General features: G+C 37.8%; 1 protein-coding gene across 3 annotated transcripts; it reads right to left on the bottom strand.

Moving 5' to 3' along the window:
* Positions 1-1,060: 1,060 nt before the first annotated feature.
* LOC138745051 (protein phosphatase 1 regulatory subunit 3E) lies at positions 1,061-13,980 on the bottom strand. 3 transcript variants are annotated; one of them, XR_011345977.1, is made up of 3 exons: positions 12,752-13,980; positions 3,323-12,497; positions 1,061-2,067 (listed from the first exon to the last, which is right to left on the bottom strand). XR_011345977.1 is itself a non-coding variant. In XM_069902124.1 (2 exons), the coding sequence occupies exon 1, from the start codon at positions 13,674-13,676 to the stop codon at positions 12,792-12,794; it is 885 nt and encodes a 294-aa protein (XP_069758225.1). In that variant the 5' UTR covers positions 13,677-13,980; the 3' UTR covers positions 1,061-12,497; positions 12,752-12,791. The 3 variants fall into 3 exon arrangements, 2 of the variants coding, with proteins under 2 accessions (XP_069758225.1, XP_069758226.1); XM_069902124.1 differs by having other exon boundaries at positions 1,061-12,497; XM_069902125.1 differs by lacking the exon at positions 3,323-12,497.
* Positions 13,981-14,453: the final 473 nt, after the last annotated feature.

Here is a 14,453-nt window from a genome sequence, read left to right as displayed (position 1 = left end):
TTACATCCATGTGCCCATCTGTCCTTATTGCACCTCCTCTGGCATTGCATTCTAGGCAAACCACCAATTTCTGTGTAAAAGACTTAGCTCTGTCAGTTCCCATGAAAATAAAACATCCAAAATCAAGTGTGAAAGAGGTTGAATTACCTTACAATCATAGACAGCACCAAAGCAGAACCAAACTGATCAGCTTTGACCAAGAAGTTTTTACCAGCCTCTCTCATCTGGCACCAGCACTTGTGTCATGTTGCCTCCTTCAATCCTTACCCTCGTCATCCTTTGCCCTACTGTGTAACTTAAAGCAGGTCTAAATGCCTACTTCTGAGAAAAGATCCTAAATGTGAAATGCTTCTTCAGCCTGATATTTCCAGAATGTTCTGATTATTTTACATTTTTCCAACAACACCAAGTTTTAAAAAAAACTCCTTGATGAACATCCCATTTGAAGAAGACACCTTCAACAATGCAGAACTCCCTTCAACTCGCACTGGAATTATAGCCTAGATTTTTTTTTAAACCCTCAAGTCTGGCACAAAACTTTAACCCCAGAGCACAATTCATTAAGATTCATCTACAAATATTACAACATACAGATTAGTCAGACATATTTTACAAATGTTGTATTAATTTAATGGGTAGGTGTGGGTATTTGATTCTTCCACACTAAATGCCCCATTCTTATGAGGGTCCAGTTGTTGGTCAAATACTGCTCTTCAATGTCACTCAAGGGGGCATCAGGAAGACCAGCTGGTGAATGTTGGTAGGGTATTGGAGCACATCATGGGTTGAGAGTGATGGTGAAGGATGGCATCACCGTTCAAACTGAAACTATCACCAAGAGTTAACACAACTACATTTTACCCTTCCTCAATATTGTTCTCACCACCACCTTGTAAGATTTTTGAGATGATTAACTAGTTTTGAAGGCACTCTAAGTGGAAGTGAACTAAACAAGTTCCTGGAATTCAAGACAGAGACATTTGACTATTGTTCCTTTAAAATTAAAAGACTTCTTCATCTTCACTTAAAAACATGCAATATTAAAGAAAATAATCATAGCTAGGTGAAAACAGAATTTTATTGACATCAAAGTACAAAAATATAAAGCAATATTATCACAGAGCAAGGGTAACAAATAGAAAATACAGTAGTACCTAACCTTTTATACAGTAATGGGTTGATCACTGGACAAGTTTGGTTCCTGTAATCCAACTATATTGAACATTATCAATGGTTAGCTAAGATTTACTGCATAAAGTACTGAATATTTTGCTATAAACTGAACATTACAGATACAAAGGTAATTCCCTTCAAATCGACACAAGATGACAAGACTTTTTTGTAGTATTTTAAACAACACGTTTTCACTCCATGAAATGGAACAACATGCCAACACATGATATACAAACAGAAGTCACCTGAAGCACACATAGATCAGACATGCACTACATAGACTGAACAGATTGACTGAAATACTTTGGCAGATCCTATAGAACTGATAACCAATTGTGTTAATATTGCATATTTCACAGATGTACTATTGCACTAATACAAAGCATAGTAGAATCTCAAAATCTAGAAAAACCTTTGATCTACCTTTCAACTAGAGGCCAAATTACAAAGACCAGAGAATTATCCAGAATTCTGTGATCCAGAGAATGTGTAATTCTTTATAAGCAGTTTCAAGGAACATATTTATAATACTGGCACATTTAAATAAAATAACTCATAAAAATAATTCCATAAAGAAAAAAACATGTACAGGCAAAACACTTTTCTAGAAAATCTTGGAGGATGATCATTTGATAATTCTCCTTGAAGATCCTATTGCTTGATATCAAAGAAATCTAGTCTGTGCAAACTGATTCATTCATATTCTTGGCATTGATAATTCACTGATTTTTATTTTGCCCAACAGTACATGTTCCCTACATGAATTACAGAATAAAAATCCAGATAAGGATTACCAGTTGCATAGAGCGATAAGAAACTTTAAGTCCATGTTGATAGGAAGACCTGTGGCTTGTTTAGTTAGAATCTGGAAACAAATGCCAACTCTGCCATTACCTAACAGAGAAAAAATTTAAATTACAGACAGGAGAATAAAGAATGTCTTCAGAAATTAAAATGAGTCTGAAAGACTACATTTTTCAAGACACACTGAAAACAAATCCTGAATGACAAAGGCTAGTCTGACAGAAATTGTGTATTCACTACAACACATGCTGATATTTAATTTGTAAAAATAGATTCTTTACATGTAAAAATACAGACATTTATCACTGTAAAGCATCTCAACACAAGTCACACTTTAAATTCTGAATAGGGAGAAGTAAATTTTATAAATGGGTGATTTAAATACAGGTAAAGCACATTTTCTAAATGCATGTGCATGGTTTCTTTATTTGCTGTCTATGTTTATTTTAGATAGTCTATGCTGCCTCTCAATCCATGGACATTGGAAGAAGCTCAGTGGTTCTTAAGTACATCCCTCAGCTCTGGTCCAAAAATATCTTTTTGTGAAGGAGCTGTCACTAGATTGGCCATGTCCCTTGGTTGCCCTCTGTTATCTCCTTATCTGTATGTTGACAGCATTCTCTTTTCGCTCAGTTTTGTATGTACAATTTTCCACTTTAAAAAAGATGGCAATATACTTTAACTTGCAAGTTTGATTATTTGAAGAGAGGATAGAAGAAATAAAATTTCACGGAGGATTTATAGGGAGACTCTTCCTAATAGCAGGTGGTTCAAGGACAGGGGACACGGATGCAAAGGAATGGAAAAAAAGAGGAAATTTAAGAAAATCATTTATTCTAAGCATGAAAATTGGTTATGATCCACAACTCTCAGCCTGTTAGGATTAATTAATTTTAAATTTAAATTTTACTTTTTAATTTTAGACATACAGCACGGTAACAGGCCCTTCCAGCCCAAATATCTCAATTAACCTACAACCCCTGTACTTTTGAAGAGTGGGAGGAAACCACACAGACATGGGGAGAAAGTACTAATAGACAACGCCGGATTGAAATCCAGGTCACCAGCGCAGTAAGAGCAATGCGCTAATCATACTGCCAAAATGGATGATGGAAATAAGAGTCAAGGTGGGGGCGTGACAAGATGGCGTAGAAGAAAGTCGTGTATTCCACTTTTCCCCAGCTGGATCACTAAATACCCGGTTTTTAAAAAGCATAAAAGTGGTTAAAAATAATATCTACAGTTGTTTAAATAAGTGATTTATGATGGCATCCAATGTGAAAAAATTTAAACCTCAGCTTCAGAAAAAACTACCAGATAAAAGTGCGGAAGAATTGAGGCCTACCTGCATAGCTGAATCCACGGAGTCGTCGTTGGGAGTTTCCAAGCCTCAGAGGACTCCAGCCCATTGGAGTCTGACTCTGGTGCCGATCCTGCCCCCACAAGATGGCGCCGACACATTGGTGAGCTCAGCCATTGCCGACCCGCGTTCACGTGAAGTCGTGCACGCAGGCGGCACGGCCGATAAGGGGACACGCGACCTCGCTGGGTGGCCCAATGGCACACAGTGTAGCATCAGAGGACGCTCCTGTGCATCTGACGGCTTTGCCTGGCCTACATGGGGCATTGCGGGTCCGAAAACTGCTGGATAAAGTGTGGGCTGACGGGGAGCCCAAACGCCGGCATCCCGAAGAGGTCGGGGTGCCGGCGTCGGGTGTTCAGACCCGCAGTCATTCAGCCAAAGAACCTATGATGACTGAAGAAGAAGAGGAACTTATCTTATTGGAATTCATCCAGGAGGAGGAGCCTGTAGTTAAAGGAGGTGGATCTCAAAAAGAGGAAGTGGAATCTGGAATGGATTCAGTGTTTACTGTTTTGAAAGGAATTGCTTGTCAAAACAAATATCAACTCAAGTGAATCAAGGATTTATGGAGATAAAAATGAATACCTTGTGTAATGAAATGTCAACTGTGAAACAGTTAAAAGTGATATTAATAGATGTATAAAATCAGTTGATGCGGTGCAAGATAATTTTAAGAAAATTGAAACAGTCTTTTCTGAGTGTCAAACTCAGGTAGAACGTAATAGAGAACTGTGAAACAGGAAATGACTGTTGTTAAAAGTGATATTAATAGATGTATAAAATCAGTTGATGCTGTGCAAGATAATTTTAAGAAAATTGAAACAGCCTTTTCTGAGTGTCAAACTCAGGTAAAACATAATAGAGAAAAAATGGAAAAAGTGGAAGGTTCTTTTGTAGATTGGGGGTATTCAAAAAAGAGATTTAATGAAGAAAATTGATTTGTTGGAAAATCAAAATCAGAGGAAAAATGTGAAAATAGTTGATCTTCCAGAGGACATTGAAGGTGCTGACCATATAAAATTTTTTAAGTACTGGATCCCAGAGGTGCTGGGTAAAGAGCTTTTTCCTGAAGGTTTGGAACTGGATAGGGCTCACAGAACTCTGAGAAGAAAACCACTTCCAGGGCAAACACCGAGAGCAGTCTTGGTTTGTTGTTTAAAATATCAAGATAGAGAAATGATTTTATGTATGGCAGTACAGAACACACGGCAAAATCGATCTCTATTAATGGTTCAAAATAACAGAGTGGTCTTTTATGCCGATTTAAGCCAAGAGGTTATTAGAAGACGATGAGAATTTAATACGGCCAAAGATGTTTTGTGGCGAAAAGGCTACAAGTTTGCTTTTCATTATCCTGCAATTTTGAAGGTTTTCTATGGAAATTTTCAATCTCAATTTTTTGAGAATGATCATGATGCTTTGGTTTTTGCTAATTCTTTGCCAGAATTGCAAAGAAATGGGTTTTCTCCTCCGTTGTCTCCTAAGAGGAGGGTAAATGGAAATAGGAATGGAAACTATGGAAAGAAAGAAGAGTTGACACAAAGTCTTCTTGATGTTGAAGATCCGGAGTAGTCGTTGGGCTTGGAATCATTGGGCTGAATATATCGACTATATTATATTGTGTTTGATTAAATAATAAATAGATATCTGGCTGGGGGTGGGGGGGGGTGGATGACACTGAAAACTTTGATAGTCATCTGCCGCTAGTTGGTTTACCAGACCCAGATTTCTAGGGTATTACTACCTTTGGGTGTTTTTTTTTCTGGTTTTTTTTGAGGGGTTTTATTTTTCTTGGAAGAATTATAGAGGGGAGCATTATTTTATAGTGTGTAAATATATTAGTAGTTTAAAAAGATGTTTAAATTGAATTTTGCAACTTTTAATGTTCAGGGATTAAATAATCCAATTAAGAGAAAGAGAATATTGGTTTATATTAAAAAAATGAAAATTGATATTGCTTTTTTTTAACAAGAAACACATTTGACTGAAAAAGAACATTTGAAATTGAAAAGAGATTGGGTTGGTCATCTTTTTTCTTTTTTTAATTCTAAGGCAAGAGGAATAGCGATTTTGATTCATAAAAAATTACCATTTGAATTGGAATCTTCAGAGGGGTCTGCTGGCAGAGTATTAAGAGTGAACTGTAAATTTTTTGCTGAATCTTGGACTCTGTTGAATCTTTATGCCCTTAATATAGATGATGTGTGGTTTATTTCAGAAGTTTTTTTTATTGTTAACTCAAGCTAATGAAAATGTTTTAGTTGGTGGTGACTTTAACTGTGTTTTGGACCCTTTATTGGATAGAAATCCAAAAAGTATAAGGAAATCAAAGATGGCAACACAAATTAATGCGTTAATGAAAGATTTAAATTTGGTGGATATTTGGAGAAAAGTTAATCCTACAGAGAAAGATTTTTCTTTTTATTCTTCATGACATGATTCATTTTCTAGAATTGATTTAGTTTTGGTATCAGCACATTTATAAGGTAGAGTATTAAGAGCTGAATATAAAAGTAGAGTTATTTCAGATCATTCATTATTACTTTTTTCTTGTGAAAGTCCATCGCTTAGATGAAAGTTTAATGCAATGTTATTGAAAAAGCCAGAGTTTGTTACTTTTGTTAAAGAACATATCTCTTTATTTTTGACCGAGAATGTTGTCTGTGGATAGTCATTTTGTAATATGGGATGCTTTCAAAACATATTTGAAGGGGCAGATTATTAGTTTTTCTATGAAAATTAAGAAACAATACATGGCAGAAAGTTTAGAGTTAGAAAATAAGATTGCTGAGATAGGGAAAGATTTTCAGAAAGAGGTAACAGAAGATTAAAACAAGTTGCATGAGCGAGGTTGAAATTACGTTATAATACTTTACAAACTTATCAGTTTGAGCACTTAATTAATTGATCTAAACAATGTTATTATGAGTTGGGGAAAAGAGCTCATAAGGTACTTGCTTGGCAATTGAAGCTGAACAGACATCTCGGATTATTAATGGTGTTAAGAAGAATTCAAAAGTTACTTACAAACCTCAGGAAATTAATGACCAGTTTTATTCATTTTATTTAAAATTATGTACTCTGAGGGGAAACAGGATAATGGTTCTATTGATTCTTACTTATCTAAATTAAAGTTACCGGTATTAGATGGAAATGAGGTTCAGGAATTGGAATTTTCATTTCTGGATTTTGAAATTAAGGAAGTTATTCAGGAGATGCCTAATGGAAAGTCCCCAGGGGATGATGGATTCCCTGTGGAATTTTATAAAAATTTTTATGATGATCTTTCTACTGTATTTGGAGAAGTGTTGAATCAAGTTACTGAAGATCAGAAGTTACCAGAATCATGTTCAAGTGCTATAACTGTCATTGTACAAATTGGTACATATTGATCAAACAGGTTTTATTAAGAATAGAAATGCATCAAATAATATATTTTGATTAATTACTTTGGTCAACACATATCGAAAGCAGCCTAACCATTAGATGCAGAAAGTGTTAAGAGAAATTTAAATTTCGCCCTTCTTTTATTGGTTGGGTTAAGGCTTTATATACGAACCCAATTGCTAGGGTGGTGACAAATGATTTCTTTACCATTTAAATTGACTCGTTCAACTCGACAGGGCTGCCCGTTGTCACCAGCCTTATTTGCATTGGTTATTGAACCAGGCTCAGGCTATTAGACAAAATGAGGAAATTAGAGGGATGAGGGTTAAGAATGAAGAATATAAAATTAACTCATTTGCGGACGATGTGTTGATATTTGACGGAACCGAAATGGTCGTTGGAACAATTGCAAGAGTGTTTACTGAAATTTGAAGAACTGTCGGGATATAAAGTTAATTGTGATAAAAGTGAAATTTCACCAGTTGGAGTGGGAGATTATTCTGAATTTAAAACAATTACAAAATTAAAGTGGACAAGTAAAATTAAATATTTAGGTGTATTTATGGATTCAAATTATCAATCATTATATCAGTTAAATTATGTACCTATATTAAGACGGATTGAAGCAGATTTGATTAAGTGGAAAGATCTTCCATTAACTTTGGTTGATCGGGTTAATTGTATTAAAATGAATATTTTTCCTCAAATTCAATATTTATTTCAGTCACTATCTTGTTTACTTTCTAAGGGCTTTTTTCAAGATTTGAATAAAGCAGTGCAAGAGATTTTATGGAAAGGTAAATTAACCCGAATGGCATTACATGGAAGTATACATTGGGCAGACTACAATTACCACATTTTCAAAATTATTATGTAGCGGCCCAGTTGAAGTTTATTAGTAGATTGATGGATTTAGATCAGCCTCCCAGCTGGGCTAAAGTGGAAATACCGTGTATATCTAGGGTTGAAATACATTAATTTATATTCCGTTGGAATTTGATTTTGTTACAGCAATATGATATGCCGATATTGAAACATTTGTTAAAGATCTGGATTAAAAAAAAACAGGGTGTTAGGGTCAAAAGATAAATTATCAATTTTAACTCCATTGTATTAAACATTTTTCAATGTTTAATAACCATTTAAAGATTTGGGATTCTAAAGGTATAAAGACAATACAAGATTGTTTTGTAGCGGGGCAATTTCTTTCTTTTAATCAATTGAGAGAAAGATTTGATATACCTGTAAATTCTTTGTTTGCGTATTATCAACTTAGAGCTTGGATAAAAGATAATTATGGTAGAGAGATGATTTTACCTACTTTGTTGAGATTTGAATCTTTGATATCCTCTATACCGGAAAAGGGTTATATTTTAGTTATGTATAATTTGTTACAAGATAGTATGGATAAGACAGATTGGGAGAAATCTAAACTTAAATGGGAGAGTGATTTAGTATTTATTTTTCCTGAAGATGATTGGGCAAATATGTGTCAGGACAATGTAATTAAATTGAGATAGGGAATGGTTAATTATAATTTTTCACATCAATTATATTTAAACCCGGAAAAGTTAAAAAAAAATGGGTTTAGTAATTCGGACTCTTGTTTTAGATATGGCTCATGTATTGGAACTTTTCTACATGCTGTTTGGAATTGTGTTAAAGTTCAATCATTTTGGCAAGGAATTAAAGTAGTTTTGGAGAAATTATATAATTTTATATAATTTTATATTACCAATGATTTTCTTGTTGGGAAATTTGTATTCGTTAAGGGGAATGGGATTGGATAAAATTCAAATTGCTTTTGTACGTTTGGTGTTATCAGTAGCGCATAAATGTGTTGCTAGTACTTGGAAAGATGATACTGAGATTAATATAGCACATTGGCATAATGAATTGAAAAAAAATTACTTATAATTTACATGATAATTATTTTTTTTGTTAGTAAGTGGTCTCTGTATTTGAAATATACACATTTAGATATACTTTGAAATGTTATTAACATTTATATTTTCTTTTTATATATATATATATTTTTTTTAATAATTTTTTTTGTTCCCCTTAAGGGAGTTGGCTGTAGGGATGGGAGGGTGGGATGGGTGTTAATGGAAATTTTTCTTTATTTCTCTACTGTTTGTTATGTTTTTATTTTTTTATATAAATGAAGTTTTAAAAAAAAGAAAATAAGAGTCAATTAGAGATTTCAAAGTGAACTTAAAGGAAACAACAGTTTAAGTTTGAACACGCTCTTCAACAGGGAGCATTCTCTGAAGTGTGAACAGTGGGGAAGGTGGGAATGGTATGAAAATTACTTCAAGTTCAGAGTGCAGCCTGAGTGCCAATATAGTTGTAGGTTTCCTCATTCGCCAGAAACAATGCAAATCAAATGGGCAAGTTTCCCTGAATTTATCGGAACATTATACTCAGCAGGAGAATACCACAAAATTGGCACACCATTAAATTAAGTTTGATAGATTACTGTCCACATGATAAAAAGGGCGGCTCTTCTAACCTTAAAAACTTCAAAAGTGCAACCTGAAAAAAATTTACATTTCACAGCACAAATAAAGCCACATTTATAAATGTCATGTTAACACTAATCTGCAACAGAACAGCAGTAAAAGCTACTCAGATGAATACCTTTCAGTGCACATACGAGTTAAGATTATGTCAGCCTAATCAAATATATTCCCAGATAAATTTGTACATCTTTTTTTATTGGCTGGTTAATGAAATAAAGGATTTATTTCAAAGAAAAGAGATCAAGTAAAGCAAGTCAATGAAATTAACCCACTTATTCTCTCTGATGAGAATCTTTGAAATCAGTTTCTGTAAAAATTAAAATTACAAAATTAAATCAACTTATAGAAAAGATCATACAAATCAGAGAGAGACTGTTCAGCCCTTCCTATCTACGATGGCTGCAGAGTTAGTCCTATTTCAGTTTTATTCCAAACTCTCAGAAAGTTTTCTGACCCAGGACATCACTGAATCTCCCATATGACCCCTTCACTTTGTGCCTTCAAGATCAGTGTAGCTTATTGCACATTTTTGCTGCGGGTAACCAGCCCATCTATCAGTGGAAATAGTTTCTCCCAACAAATTCCTCAAAAACTTAAAACCCTTGAAGTCACACTTCAACTTTCCCAGTTGCAAGACTAATTACATGGACAACAAAGATTTGGGTTTGTTTTATGGATTTTGGGCTGCTGATCATGAAAATAACCTTAAGATTTTCGTATCACAAAGCTTTATTTAGATATAACCTACTTTTGTATTTCCTGTCATATTTTAAGTCTACTTCAAGTGTAAAAAAAAACATGACATTCAAAATTTATTTTCTTCATTTTTAATTGGACGTCTTCCCTGCTGATCTTGGTGCAGTCACTGACAAACATGGTGAAAGGTTTCACCAGGGCATTTCAACCATGGAAAAGGTTTCACTTGGGCATTTCAACCAGGGCAACTGGAATCCATCAATGCTGGCTGACTATCATTGGACACTGACATGAGAGGCATCAGATGCTGAGTACAAATGAAAATCAGCTGCAAAACACTTTTAGGACAGTTGAACTAATTCCATGTGTCACTATCACTTTGAGATTAAATATGCTCCATTCAATAAAAAAAATTAAAATGTTTCTCCAACTTCCTATATGATACAGCAAAACTAAAATGATCTTTGTGTTCAACTTGAAGTCTCTATCATACACAATTTTTTTTTCAAGAAGCAAACCTCTGGAAAAAAATTTGTTGTCCACTGTAATTTTGGGTTATCCAATCTCACAGCTCACACTAATATTGTTCATTCAAAAAACTGATCAAAATTCATTTTATATAAATTTTACAAAAACAATTATAAAATTCCAAAAACAATTCTGACAAGTCCAGCAGTATACATACTCCATCTATTAATTATGACACAAGAGTCTCCTTGAGTTTAATCAAAACTCAACATCTTCATTATTCTACACCATGCCATTTCTGCTTTATTCCAAACTCTCAAGAACTCATTGATTTTGGGAAATTCAGATCTCTGTGTTCACCTCATATTTGCAATACATGGGTGACTCTGACATATAATACACAAAATTACTTATGATGTATATGCAGAGATAACTTTTAGAAGGGTAGCCAGTCAGAAGTATCAAGTTTAACTTTTATTAATGACATTGCAGGGATAGAGAATTTCAGATACTGAATTAAATCAGAGAATCTGTAATTGTCCTGCTTTGGGCAAAGATGCCTTGTGATTTAGTAGAAGGGCAGCAGACTGTCATTTAGGTAGAGGGAAACCGATTGAAGGACTAGTAGCTGGGAGTTTTAAACAGACGGATAGATGATTCAAGGCAATATTCTGCACACCATGAAACAAATGCAAAAGATAATGAACCAAAATTCACCAGTGGTGGAAACAGAATCAGTGTATTCAAATGGAAAAATTAATATCTGCAAAATAATAATTTGCGGAGCTACAAGACTTGGGGAATGGCTCTTCTGGGAACCAATAGACCTCTTCTGTGCCATAATTTTAATTTAAAAAAAAATGAGGTGGATAAAAATTGAAGATGGAATTTGGTAACATGCAAGGTGGTCTTCACCGAACCAATTTTCTTTGGCTTTTAATTTCCAACCAAGAAGAGCATTGATACCGAACTGGGAGGAATCTCTCCAGACCTTGTATTTCAACCACAAGGATACTGCTTTAATTTTAAAAAAATATTTCATTCACATCAATAACAGAGGATATTTAAATAGATACACAAATCCTATTACCAAGCAGAAATATGTAAGCAGTGAAAATAAAATTAATGGGGCATTTTCCACAATACATCTTTGAATTACATAACCTTGGAAGTTGCATCACAATTCTTAAAAACTGCAATGCATGTATGTGCACGTTACTAATGCTCTTGCTCAAGTCTATCTTTGTTTTGTGGCTTAAGCAAGTGCTTCAAAATTTTATATTTTATGAGAGCATATGAATGAAATCTAAATTTGAAAAAGGTATCTATATTTTGGTCAAAGTGCACAGTGTTTTTATCCTGCTCACCTTCACATTACTTTAAAACTTTTCCACAGACATTCATTTGTTACAGGATTTTTAAGAATAAACAATTGACAGTATATCACTAGTTTTTTTTTAGAACAGTTAATTGAAATGCTTGGCCTCGTTCTTGTCAGATCTCTGATCAGGTTGATGCTCGCTCGTAATCGACACTTCAACTCCTCTCCCGGGCAGCTTCCTCCACTCTCTTTCACTTGGACATTTCTCCATCTGACTCCTTTTGCCTGACCCTCCCAGATACCAAATTAAGTAACCTGCCTAGCTTTATGTTGTCAGCACCCTTATCAGTTTTGAAAAGTTATTCTGGTCACCTCATTGGAGCATTGCCAGACTAGTTAACCTTCATCTGGGAAGGAGTAGGAATGATAGGATGCCTGCATTTATTTGTTCAACGCTTACAGTTTGTTTGCAAAGAGGATGAAAAAATTGTCCAAACCCAGTTATTTTTCGAAAGGTAGTACAAGCCTTAGAAATCTCTGATATCGTCAATCAAAAAGTAGTATTTTGGAAATGGAAAGTACATTTAAAAAGGGATTCAAAAGGCTCAAGTTTGGAAGTCCTCTGAAAATAAGATACCCCATCTTCTCTCTGTAGCTGCTTCAACGTTTTACCTTGTTCATCTCTTAGGGTTCCCTACATTTGCTACAGCTCAAGCAAATTAAAACATAAAATGCTGGAAATCCTCATTAGGTCAAGCAGCATCTGTGGAGACCAAAACAAACATGAACAAGGCAGGTGGATGATTTCTACTCATGCAGACCTGACCATCCCAAGAACTCTAACATTTCCCACCCCCCCACCCCCCCAAAAAATTCAACACTGCTTCGAACAACTGTGCCCAATTTTCCCTGCCACCAACACAGAATGAAAGTAGTTCTCAAGGTGGCCCCATCACTCAATAGATTCAAACAGAAACTGAAACCTTGTAGTGGACCAGAGATGACTTTCAAACGCACCATTCCCCGACGAGGTTCAGAACTTTTCTCTCCTCTTGGCTCAAATGAAGTGAATCCAGCCGTTCTCCCAGTCCTTGGGTGGGGTGACTTTGACCTTGTGACTTACTATTTGGTAGTTTAGGCCTTGGTTATTGTCCCAGAACTCCTGCCCTGCCACAGAGTAGCGGATGGCGAACTGGAGAGTACCACCGGCGTCTAGGAACAACGGGGTGACCAGCTTGAAGTAGAATGTGTCGGTCTGGTCGTCGGCAGAGTGGGCGCTGTGGTGAGCTCCGATGTCCACGTAAGAGGTCCACTGGTTGAGGGTATATCTGACCGCCACCTGCTTCTCGTAGGCGAGGTTGGACACCCTGATGAGCCCCAGGATGCTGAAGTGGTCGGTGGAGATGGTCTCCAGGCACACCTTGTCCGTCTTGACTCTCTCCACGAAGCCGGGACAGCCAGCGGGGTTGCGGAACAGGGGCTCCAGCGTGTGCGCCGGGGGGGCCAACAGGAGGTTCATCACGTTGGTAGCCTGGAGGCGCTCGGTCCGAAGCCTGGCCATGACCCGGTGGGGGATCTGGGGCATGTCGGCGTCGCAATAGTGCTTGATGGTGGTCAGTTCCAAGCCCAGGGAGTCTGCGAAGCGGACGCTCTTCTGGCTCGCACGGCAGGCGGGCGCTTTCTCCAACCCGCGGTCCGCGGGAGCTGGCAACGACTTGGCTCTCCTGCGTTGACCTGGACTGGGGTGAGCACCGCAGCTGCTGGGCCCCTCTCGGCTCCTCTCCTCCGGCTGTGGCTGGCCCTTGGGGAGATACTCGACCCCTTCTTCCACTCCACAGCCGGCACCCCGCGAACATTCCTCGGCCAGGTTCCCGTACAGCGCGGCCACACAGCTGAAGTTCTTGGGGATGCACAGACTCGAATGCACTGCCGGCTTCTCCATGACGGACGGACGGACGGACAGACAGTCAAGTCGAGCAAAGACGGAATGAGCTGCAGGAGACGAGTCACCGCGCAAGACCCGGGGAGGAAAGACTCTAAAACCACCTCATTGCTGTTTCCGTTCCGATAGACGCCTCCGTTACAACGGAATACACTGAACAATCCCGAAAGATCTGGGCTCAAAGAGGTGTGACGCGGATTATAGACAAACCAAAGAAGACATGTGACAGGACAGGGGGAGAAGGGAGGGCTTGTTTTCAAATTTAAAGCGCTAAATGTCGGTGCAAATACATCAGGCAGCCCCTCTTTAACCCCGTGGCGACCACAAATTATCGCTTGCATTGAAGCAATAATATCAAGAGGACGGGTTGCCAAAACACAATGTTTCATTACTGGGAAGGGGAAGGGGAGGAAAGGGGGGAGGGGGGGAAAGGGGAGGAGGGGAGGAAAGGGAGGAGGGGAGGAAAGGGAGGAGGGGGGGAAAGGGGGGAGGGGGGGAAAGGGGAGGAGAGGGGGAAAGGGGAGGAGAGGGGGAAAGGGGAGGAAAGGGGGAGGAGGGGGGGAAAGGGGGAGGAGGGGGGGAAAGGGGGAGGAGGGGGGGAAAGGGGGAGGAGGGGGGGAAAGGGGGAGGAGGGGGGGAAAGGGGGAGGAGGGGGGGAAAGGGGGAGGAGGGGGGGAAAGGGGGAGGAGGGGGGGAAAGGGGGAGGAGGGGGGGAAAGGGGGAGGAGGGGGGGAAAGGGGGAGGAGGGGGGGAAAGGGGGAGGAGGGGGGGAAAGGG

This window comes from Narcine bancroftii, chromosome 10 (assembly GCF_036971445.1).
Source record: "Narcine bancroftii isolate sNarBan1 chromosome 10, sNarBan1.hap1, whole genome shotgun sequence".
Classification (NCBI taxonomy): Eukaryota; Metazoa; Chordata; class Chondrichthyes; order Torpediniformes; family Narcinidae; genus Narcine; species Narcine bancroftii.
The sequence above is the reverse complement of the archived record's forward strand: the minus strand, read 5'-3'. Positions and strand labels throughout refer to the sequence as shown.

Excerpts from the sequence above, each read along its gene's own strand:
- LOC138745051 (XM_069902124.1), bottom strand. The coding sequence starts at position 13,676 with ATGGAGAAGCCGGCAGTGCATTCGAGTCTGTGCATCCCCAAGAACTTC.